General features: G+C 38.7%; 1 protein-coding gene across 1 annotated transcript in view; it reads left to right on the forward strand.

Annotated features, from left to right (window-relative positions):
- Window positions 1-11086, forward strand: part of tmem119a (transmembrane protein 119a) — a 14688-nt gene extending 3602 nt beyond the window's left edge. The window contains exon 2 of the mRNA XM_056456869.1: window positions 8586-11086. Coding sequence (XP_056312844.1) covers window positions 8601-9260 — 660 coding nt within the window. The 5' untranslated portion in view covers window positions 8586-8600 and the 3' untranslated portion in view covers window positions 9261-11086. The remainder of the gene's footprint in view (window positions 1-8585) is intronic.
- The last annotated feature ends 357 nt before the right edge of the window (window positions 11087-11443 follow it).

Genomic DNA, 11443 nt, shown 5'->3' on the forward strand with positions numbered 1-11443 from the left:
AATATAGCAGCCAGGTGGATCATTCTGTTGTGGCGACCCATGATAAATAAGGGATTAAGCAACCAGCAAGAAAACTGTAACTCGAAAGTGGCTGCAACTCGAACTCCCTACAAAATCTGAATGGTTGGGTATTGTATCTAATGTTCAAAATATAGAGAGGATTACTTTTTCACTTAAGTGCTGTTGGCAATGTTTCATCCACTCTGAGGTGATTTTGTGTCTTAATTTGGCCATATTTTCTTCTGTGTTTCAGCTAGCAGAATGTTTTTTGGTGACAAATCTTATTTTGACACATATTTTGAAAAAAAATGCTTTTATTTTAATTTTATTTTAACTCAATACACTCTGGGTACTCTTTACCACCCTTTTGTTGTGTTACAGTATAGAGATGAAAACATCCACTCAATTAAACTGCTGTAAAAATGCATCAGATTAAAATTTTTTCAAATGTTTTTGCATAAATCTGTTAATCCACCTCAGTCCTGATCAAAACTACTAAATCGCTTAGAAAATGACAGGATTTTAACTCTTTAATTGCCAAATTTATAAATGATGTCACTGATTTGGTGAAAAAACACACACAAAATGACGCATTTCAATATAAAAAGTAATTGTGGACTGGATTATTTGAACCTTTTATCAAGGTTTTGAACATGTGAAACAACATTGCCTTTGATGCATTGTTTTTGATTGATTTTCTTTTTCTCCCTAATTTACTGTTGGTGGCTGTTTTTGACCCATCATAACCACATTTTTTTATAACAAAACCATGACACCATATAATCATGCATTTTTGATTGTTGGTGGTTTTCCAAGAGATAAAATTGGTCATTTTTACTGTTGATCATCACCATTAAGGAAGAAAAATGTGATCAGTCAACTGTTTAAGTTCCAAATTTATTATGATGGCTTGAGAAAGCCAACATACTGTTATACTACATAAACTTATCATTCTTCTTCCGTCTTCTTCTTCATAGACTATTTTAAGAACGCATCTCCTCCTAGACAATTCATATTACAACCACCAAACTAACTCCAAACCTCCAAACTATACTGAATTAAGTTGCTATATTTTTTCCAACTGATCCAACTTACGGTTTTCAGAAAACTGTCCCAGAAATTTCGGAAAAGTCTCACTGACTTAGCATTGGACCAAACTATTTATAGACTTACAGTTGGGCTCATTTAACTTAGACTACCAGTCTGCCAATCACTGATGACCTTTCAACTTACTAGCCACATCCTAGCAACCACTTACGGCACCCTAGCAACTGTGCCATTGACTTTACATTGGACATGCTAACAACATACGAATTCATACTAACAACATACTAATCATACTAGCAACATGCAAATTCATACTAAATTCATGGTAACAACATGCTAGTTTATACCAAAAACATACTAGCAACATGCTAATTCATGCTAACAAGATGCTAGTTTATACCAAAAACCTGCTAGCAACAAGCTAATTCATACTAAAACCATGCTAACAACATGCTAATTTATGTTAGCAACTGCTCATAACACCTTAGCAACACCTTAGCAACCGCCTAACAACACTTTAGCAACCACCTAACAATGCATTAGCAACCGCCTAGCAACCACTCAGAACACCCTATCAATGACCTAGAACACCTTAGCAACCACCTAGCAACACCTAGCAACCACCTTGCAATGCCTTAGAAATCACCCAGAACACCCTAGCAACCACTTAGCAATGCCTTAGCAATGACCTAGAACTGCTTAGCAACCGCTTAGCAACACCTTAGCAACCCCTAGCAACATCTTAGCAATGACCTAGAACTCCTTAGCAACCGCTTAGCAATGCCTTAGCAACCACTCAGAACACCCTAGCAACCACCTAGGAACTGCCTAACAACCACCCAGAACACTCTAGCAACCACCTAGCAACACCTTAGCAATGACCCAGCAACACCTTAGCAACCACCCAGAACACTCTAGCAACACCTTAGCAACCACCAAGCAAAACCTTATCAACCACCAAGTAACATCTTAGCAACTACATAAAACACCCTAGCAACACCTTAGCAACTACTCAAAACACCCTAGAAACTGCATAGCAACAACTTGCAACCGCCTAGCAACACCTTAGGAACAACCTAGCAACGCCTTAACAACCACTCAGAACACCCTAGCAACAACTAAGCTACCACTCAGAACACCCTAGCAACCATTCAGAACAGCCTAGCAACCACTTAGCACCACCCTAGCAACCACTAAGAACCCCCTATCAACAGCATAGCAAGAAACATGCCAATGCATACTAGAAACATGCTAAGATATATGTGGTTATAACGGTTTCAAACTTCTTAAACTACTTAAATTATTTCAACTTTAAAATTACTTTAAAGTTTTAGACGAGGCTTTCTCAAGCCACCTTAAAGTTTGTCTACAAACTTTATTTTTCTAGTTGTATTTATTATTATTATTTGTTTCTTAAAAGAAAAATTATAAAGTATCAAATAAACAACCTAAAGCAGTGTTGATGCGCGAGCCGTCTGAATATTATGTGTGTGTTCTGGAGTGGGGCAGAAATAGTCTGGCTGGTTTATGTTGCGTCTCACTGCAGCTGGGCTGTAAATACAGGCCTGAGATCTGCGGCTCTCCCACGCCTTGCTGCGCCCTCACTAATGTATATATGGCCTTGCTTTTGCTTTTCTGTGGTGAGCGGGTGGCATCGGCCAGGCAGCCAAATTACAAACTAGGCCTGTTTCTCCCTCTGCCTCCACCCCGAATAAGTAATGACTGGATGTAACAAGAATAACTCCTCTCCTGTGAGGCAACAGAAACATGAAAATCTGCTCCATGTAGAGAGTTTGCAGCGACGTGTGCGATACACGCAGCTTCCTTCCTGTTATTACATGAAAACCAGTAGTACTGATAACATCGAAATAGCTCTCTGTGTGTAGATATGCAGAAAGCTGATGACCATCTAGATTTCTGTTTACGTTCAGTGAAGGTGGGAAAATGTTCGTTATATTTAGCATTTACGCTTTAAACAGTGCTGGAATACGATACTTTAAAACAGCACTGTCATCGAACAGCCATTGTTTCGCTTGGTTTCGCTTTTGGCGCCCTAACTATGAACGCGCTGGCCCTGGGGGTAGGGGCCTAAAATCCATTAAAAAATTTCAAAAGAGTGAAGAAACAGATCCAGGATATTCCTTATTTTTTTTAATTTAATTCATCTTATTTTAACATTCAACAACTCAACAAACAGAGCTGTTAACAAACAGAGCACTTCTGTGAGGTAGCTTGAACAATCAAGTAATAAATAACATAAATATATACATATATATAAATATATATGTATATATATATATAAATATAAATATGTATATATATATATAAACAAATAACACCTCAACTTAAAATACCCGGCAGGCAATCCCAAGTTTACATATCTCACAGTTTGCTATGGCAATGTTGTTGTCATCAACTTTTTAATGCCTCCAGACTGCAGACATACTTGCGCTTTGTGCTTTAAGCTGCTTCTGTGTTATACGTTGCCAGCATTTAACCAATAGAGTCTCTGCAACAAAGTGATGTCATGCCGCATGCGTTTTGGTTTCTGTGTGAAGTCAAAGAAGAGGTCTAACTCTGCGCCACTGCATAACTATAGATGTGTTAAAAAACAATGTTGGCACCAGTGGTGTAGTGGTTAGTGCGTGGACACATGCACTCCGGTACTCACGGCGACCTAAGTTCAATTCCCGCCTTGTGGTCCTATGCTGATCCTTCCCCTCTCTCCATCCCCACACTTTCCTGTCAATACTCTCTACTGTCCTATCAATTAAAGGTAAAAACCCCGAAAAAAGAATTAAAAAAAATAATAATATAATGAGAAAATACATATATATTCGAGTCCTTATCGGGAGGTTACGTCCGATTCTGATCAAGTCTGAAACCGCGTGAATGGGCCTAATTTCCGATCATGTGATCGGATCTGAACATCCTTACTATTTACCAGTGTTGGGCACGTTCTTTTAAAATAGTAATTAGTCTTAAGCCCCTTTCACACAGTGATAATGGTAAATAACCGGAAAATTTCCGCAATGACTTTACCAGTAAATAAAAAAAAAAACACTGCTCATACAGGTAAGGATGTTATAGAATTTTTCCGGAAAAGACCACTCACATCCATTTCAAAATACCGACATCATTAACCAGAAATGATCTCTAAACAGCTGCACTTGTATTTGTAAACATTTGACTACATTACAAACTCTGTGGATGGATAAGTATTGTAAACACCTTCGATGAAAACATATGGAGGAACACTTTCGCATGTCGAGATGTACATAATATGTGTGGGTGTTGACGCTCACCGGCTGCTTCACGTGCATACGCGACACGTCAAGCAACTGAAGGAAGCAGAGCTTGAAGGTGAACAAACAATGGCTTATAATAAGCATTTTATCGATGATTTTTTACACAGGACGAACATAGAAACGTTATCTGACTAACATCTAGCAGCTAAATGTGTCTGGAAAAATATTCAACGGTTTTTATTTTCATAAACAGCGCAGATGTGAATGTGTCTGAGTGTGCTGATTGGCTGAAGTAGACGTCTCAAGTCAGTGTGTTCTAAGCATGAATGCGCTCTTTCCGTCAATCTTCCTTCTGCATTCACACAGCGCAGCATTCTGGCATACTGGTAATGTAAATTCTCGTTCCGGTAAATTGCCGGAACGAATTTGCCGGTATTTTCAAAAAGGGCCTGTTCACACATACAGACCTTTCCGGAAAATTGTCGGTAATTTTCTGGAAAGGCCTGTATGTGTGAAAGGGGCTATAGTTACTTCTCCCAAAAAGTAACTGAGGTATTTACTGAGTTACATAATAATAAAAGTAACTAATTACCTGGGAAAGTAACTATTACATTACTTTAAACAAATCTAATTTGTCAAATGACTAAACTAAAATATAAACATAGTACACTAATCTACACTATTTAATTGTTGTTGTGGGACAGTGTTAGAGACAACCATCAAATACAACATATTGTTATAAATATTAGAAAACAGGGAAAGTAATGCTTATATTTCCAGTTTGCAAACGCTACCTTTAAACGTTGGATTTGCCATCGTTCTGACTCCTGGTTGTTAGTGTGTGCGACTGACTGTGTGTGTGCTTGTGTGTGAACACCCGCACAATTTTGCCTCTGCAAGCCGCCTTTCCACTGCACAGCACAAGCGACAGACCGGAAGTCATTCATTTCCAATGGAGAGTAGTCCGGGGACACTGAAAAAATTCTGTGCGACTGCCACAAGGGGGCGAATTCCGACAGTCATGTCCAAATGTCGTGTGCAGTGGAAAGGCGGCTTGATAGGTAAACAATGGAAATGTACTCTATCTAAGTCAATCATCACATTCTCAGTTATGCCATGTTCACAGACACACCAATCATCATCACTGGTTGGTTTTGTGTCCCTCCCCAGCCCCGAACACACACACACACACACACACACACACACAATCTAGAGAAAGAGAAGTCCTATGGCTGACAGAAAGACGCTGCTGACATGAAAACTGCTTCAGTGTTCTCAATTATAGTAACGTGCATTTTATTGTCAGTAATGGCAACAGCGTTGTAATGGGGGAAACAGTAATTCAATTGATTACTCGTTACTGTAAAAAGCACTGCTGTAAGTAACGCTGTTTATTTGTGGCACCGTTATTCCCATCACTGCTATTTACTCACCTTAAGTGTTTTTCTTAAGTGTTTAATTTTTGCAAATTTTATTAAAAAGAACAGGATTGTCAAAATGTTGTCATAGGGGTTACAAAATCAAGTCACAATATATTTGAACTACATTATCCTAAATTGTTTACAATGACATACTCAGTTCATTTTTGCCAATACTTGTTGCCCTTTTTTGAATCAAGTCTTATGTTAAACGTTAGTCTCTCCATAGTGTATTTCCTTTACAATTCCTATCAATTAAGCCTTGGTTGGAGCATCAACCTGAAACCATTTTCAAGTTAAGGCTTTTCTGCTATTTACCAAAAGTATTTGAATGAATATTTGTCAATAGTTGGAACATTGTAAAAAAATCCTGGTTGCCTTAAATTTTTAAGCTGAATCAAATTAACCTTATTAGTCATTTGAACTTACATGAAACTGACTTAAAACAGCTTGCGTAACTTATCAAATTAAGTTAGAACACGATTAACTTAGTTTAATAAGTTAAACTATTAACTAAAAACATGTTGTCATGACCAATTGTATAGTCATATAGTTTTTTTTTTACAGTAAACAACTTCTGGCATTTTCTCAAGGTATAATGTAATAAATGAGTAGTCCAATTCTTCTCCAGTTATCTTCTTTATTTAAGTTGCTACTTCATACCAGAAGGGCTGTATTTTTGAGCAGGCCCAAAAAAATGTGACAATGGTTAGCCATTGAGGTTCCACATTGTCTCCAACAATAGCTCAAACATTTAATACCTGTACATAATGCAGGCAGTTTAGGAGTTATAAAGAACCTCAATCTTTTTTTTTTCTTTCCAGTTTGTGGTTTTTGCATGACCTTAAGTGGTTTTGAATCCTTTGTGTCTTCTGTTGAATGCAAAATAAGATATTTTAAATTTAGCTGAAAACCTTTAACATTCATAGTAGGAAAAGCAAATACTTTGGAAGTAAATACAGTTACAGCTTTGCAGCTAAATTCAAAATATCCTTTTTTGTGTGTGAAACAGAGGCCTTGTAAAGTGCTGTGCAGGTAAACCTCACTCCTCTGAACCCGAAAAGGTGCGCTAGCAACAGAAGTTTGTGGCCGTGGTCTTTAGCCTCCTTGTTAGAACATCCGACTCCCATGCAGAAGGTCGTATGTACGATCCCCGCTCAGAGTGGATTGGGTGGTGTAGGACCGGCGGGGGTTACATTGTAGCCATGACCCGGATGGGAGTAAGGTTTAGGGGAGTAAGTGTAATGGAGGCCAACTGGTAAAGTGCTGTGCAGGTAAACCTCACTCCTCTGAACCCAAAAAGGTGCCCTAGCGACAGTCGCTAGAGGCCATGGTCTTTAGCCCTCTTGATAGAGCAACCGACTCCCATGCGGAAGGTCACCTGTTCGATCCCAGCTCAGAGCGAGTAGGGTGGTGTAGGACCGGCGGGGGTTACATTGGTGCCATGACCCGGATGGGGGTGAGTGTAACAGAGGCCAGCTAGTAAACAGCTGTGCAGGTAAAGCTCACTCCTCTGAACCTGAAAAGGTGCTTTAGCGATAGTCGTTAGAGGCTATGGTCTTTAGCCCCCTTGGTAGAGCAACCGACTCCCATGCAGAAGGTTACTGGTTCAATCCCAGCTCAGAGAGGGTTGGGTGGTGTAGGACCGGCAGGGTTAAATTAATGCCATGACCCGGATGAGATATATTCAGCTGGAGACCCGCAGAACCACACACGATCTAGGCAAACCATATGTGGTAACTAACTAACTCCTTAGGAGCATTATCGCCACCTACTGAATTTCACAAATATGATTTCCCATTTCAGTCATATCGTTATTATATCGTAACAATCATTTTAACATCTCTGCAGTTTCTGAACTCGAATTATGTAAATAAAAATAATTGGTTAAACACTTATGACTTTATGCCTAGATCGTGTGTGCTGGATTGTGTGTGCCTGAAATGTGTGTGGTTCTGCGGGCCTGCAGCTGGATATTACTGACCCGGATGGTAGTGAGGTTTAGGGGGTTGAGTGTAATGGAGACCAACTAGTAAAGTGCTGTGCAGGTAAACCTCACTCCTCTGAACCCGAAAAGGTGCCCTAGCGACAGTCGCTAGAGGCCATGGTCTTTAGCCTCCTTGATAGAGCAACCGACTCCCATGCGGAAGGTCACCTGTTCGATCCCAGCTCAGAGCGAGTAGGGTGGTGTAGGACCGGCGGGGGTTACATTGGTGCCATGACCCGGATGGGAGTGAGGTTTATGGGGGTGAGTGTAACGGAGGCCATCTAGTAAAGTGCTGTCCAGGTAAGCCCCACTACTTTAAACCTGAAAAGGGGCTCTAGTAACAGACGCTAGCTCAGATCCCTGCTCAGAGCAAGTTGAGTGGTGTAGGACCAGTGGGGGTTACGTGTGCAACAGAAGAAAGAAATGCAGACAGGTTTAGAACTAATGATGATGGAATTTTCATTTTTGGGTGAACTATACCTTTAACTATGGAATGATAAAATGTGTGGTAATGGATACTAAGATGAGGGATTAATAAATTGTGAACCTGCTTGCAGACAATGGTCTTTTTTTTTAAACAAATTGTTAATTTCTGGCCATGACATTTTTTTCCCGACTCAATTTGCGGATTCTGTGCTACCAATAAATGATCACCACATTTCTATGATAATATAATGGTTTTCCAAGACTTTGCTTCATGTATATCATTTCATTTTATTTCTTAGCCCTGTTTGTGACAAGTTTTCATTTCTTTGTTTGGTATATGTTCACTCCTGATTTGATTAGTGTTTTGACCACCTTGCTGAAACCACCATGATGCTTACATCCTTTTTTTTATGAGGAATAAAAAAGGCCACATCTGTGTGTGTGTGTGTTTTCTTACAGGTCTATAGAGGAAGTATGTCGCTCTCTTTGCGTTTGGCATGTCTGCTCCTGACTGCTTTCTGTGCCAGCGTTTGCCTCGCCAAACCTGCTCCATTCAACGTGTCCATGGAGGGTAGCGGTGACGAACCCGAACTCATCTTCCCCATCGCTCGAACCACCCATGTTCCCCCATCCCCATCTCCATCTCCAAACATCACAACCACTTTCATCCGCATCAAAGACTTCATCTTCAACCAGGTGGTGGATTTCCTGAAGGAGAACTTGCTGCTCATTATTGTGGTGACTGCGCTGCTGATCGTCATCATCTTCATTGTCTGCTGCGCCTCAGCTATGAGTCACAAACGCAAACTTGAGGCCTATTATCCTCCAAAAACCTACGCTCCCAGAAAATACATCGACCAACCGAGTAAAGCTATGGGGCAACCTCATAACCAGGATGGCAAGATAACCACTGCAAAGACTCTGCGAGAACCTACGAAAGCACTGGTGGGGGAGAAGGATGGAAAAGAGCCACGTGCCAAGCCAAAAGAGGTCCAAAAGGTGGAGGATGTTGAAGTGGTGGAGATGCAGAAAGATGAGCCCAAGAAGAAAGAGGAGCCTCTGCCAACCACCTCAAACAGTCAACCACTGGTCTGTACATGCCATCTTAGAAAGGCCAATCACAGCACAGCATGAGGGCGTTTACTGCAACCATTGACCATCATTCCAAATGTTTTCTACTATTAGATATCAAGATTCATGAATCTTTTGGTAGATGTGAAGCCCTCACTCGCTTTGTCAGTGAGTATGTTTCAACTCTATGCACCACCCGTCAACGTGATTTTGCCAAGTTAGACCGGTCTACAAAAAAATCTTAAGTGACACACATGACAAAAATGAATATAATTTGTATTGTCGTCATTTAAAATGCAGTAAATGTTTAAACATTTATTTGACTTCCATGGACTTCTTTTATGAAAACCGCATTTTAGCCAAATCTCAAAACTGTCCTATGGTGTAGAAAAAACGTAAAATCCTTCATATATAAATACCTCAGGTCTAATTTTACAAGTGGCTATTTTCATAATTATCAATCCTTTTTTTTTTGCTCATATATTTCTAAAAACATTGAAACCATGTCCTCTGGTGTTACACTATGCTAATTTAAATCAGCAATTCTTCTGAAAACTTTTATTAGTTAAAGTACCCCTTTCAAGTTCATGTGACTGAAGTCGCCTGTGAAGTCAAAATTATGTTTTGTTGTCCCTTTTCAACAAGCCTGAAAGGTAATGGATAAAACATTATATTATTCATAATTTCATCATTTACATCGTAGAAATGTGTCCAACAATGAAGATAAATTGCTCTCACATTATTTGTGTATTATTAAGTGTTGTTTTTCTTAATTTTTGCTGTCACACCATAACAAATTTTATGGTACAATTCAGTAAAAAAAGAATTGATAAAGTCAGTGACCGCTTTATATTTTCTCAAACATCAGACTTCAAACTACAAAAAATCTATTAAAAAATCAATGGTGCTTTACAAAAAAAAGGATTTTTTTTACCATCTATTTGTCGTCTACCCACATTCCTGTCTAATAATATGATCTTAATCCAGCCTGATCTCATGAGGAAACGTAACTATTTTGCGTTTTTTCAGTTTAGTGGCTAATTCTTATGAGTTCAGCCGTACAAAATTTACAATTTTGAGAAAAAGGTGGCGGGGCAAAACCCAACTGTCATTGGGGGATGACCAAATCAAAATAAATTGTATGAATGAGAATTTATACGAATTAGCTAAATCAAACTAAATCAAAAAGTTACAAATTTGCCGTGAGATTGTGTTGTCCTAAACCTGTTCCCATCCAAACCACAATTTATCCCTAAAATCAGAGATAAATGATAGGTGAATAAGAACAGTGTACAAGCCCATGTTGTAAGACTAAACTTGGCATTAAGTATCACTAAAATTTATTGGTTGATTGGAATGTTGATCCAGCACAATGTTCTACTTGGTGAAATCATGTTAACCTTGTAGGCCCTATCAGAGGAAGAGTGGAAATAAAATGTTTGTGAATGCTTGTCTTAATTACTGTTTCTTTTAATCTTTGTGGTGTAATGGTGTATTAGACCAAATTGCTACTTGACAGTTCTAATGTTCATATGGAAAATAAAAAGGTGTAGGCAACAATCCAAAACTTGAAATTATAATTTTGTGAATCACGTTCTGAGAGTTCAATGTCATTTCAAACTGTTCCTTCACATTCACATTCCTTCAAGTTGTTTTACAAATGAAATATGCATGATAATCTATAAATTATGTTGTTTTCTGAAGCTGTTGTCTGGTTTTGTACTTGCTTTGTTATTTCTATCTTAATTTCATGACTTTCTTCAGTATTGTTTTTATCAGGTTTAAGTGATTTTGTCTTATGAATAAATGCTCAAAAAACCTGTCCTGCTCAGTTGCGTGCATATATGTTTGTGTATGTGATGATAAAGTTGTAAGAAATGTGATTATTTTTTAAAAAAGCAACAATTTTATAACATTATAAATATAGATGTACTCTTACTGTTTTATCAGATTAATGTATTCTTGCTTAATAAATGTAATAGTTTACTTCAAAATCAAAGACCAAAACCTTTAAATTGTAAGTATTTTCATATTTTCAGGTTTTATTTTCAGAGATGGTTTTTTTTGTCTGAAGCTTATGAAACCCAAGAACCCCAGCGACAGAGCCTAGCAGAGCGTAACGGCGGCAGCTACAGAGCTTTTGTCACATCCATACAATGTCCAATCAATATTTCACAAGCTCATTCCAAAAGCCTCTCCAGAAATATCTACCATTAATGGAAATATTCTGTCTGAGACAGAACTAG

Source organism: Danio aesculapii, chromosome 5, assembly GCF_903798145.1.
Source record: "Danio aesculapii chromosome 5, fDanAes4.1, whole genome shotgun sequence".
Taxonomy (NCBI): Eukaryota; Metazoa; Chordata; class Actinopteri; order Cypriniformes; family Danionidae; genus Danio; species Danio aesculapii.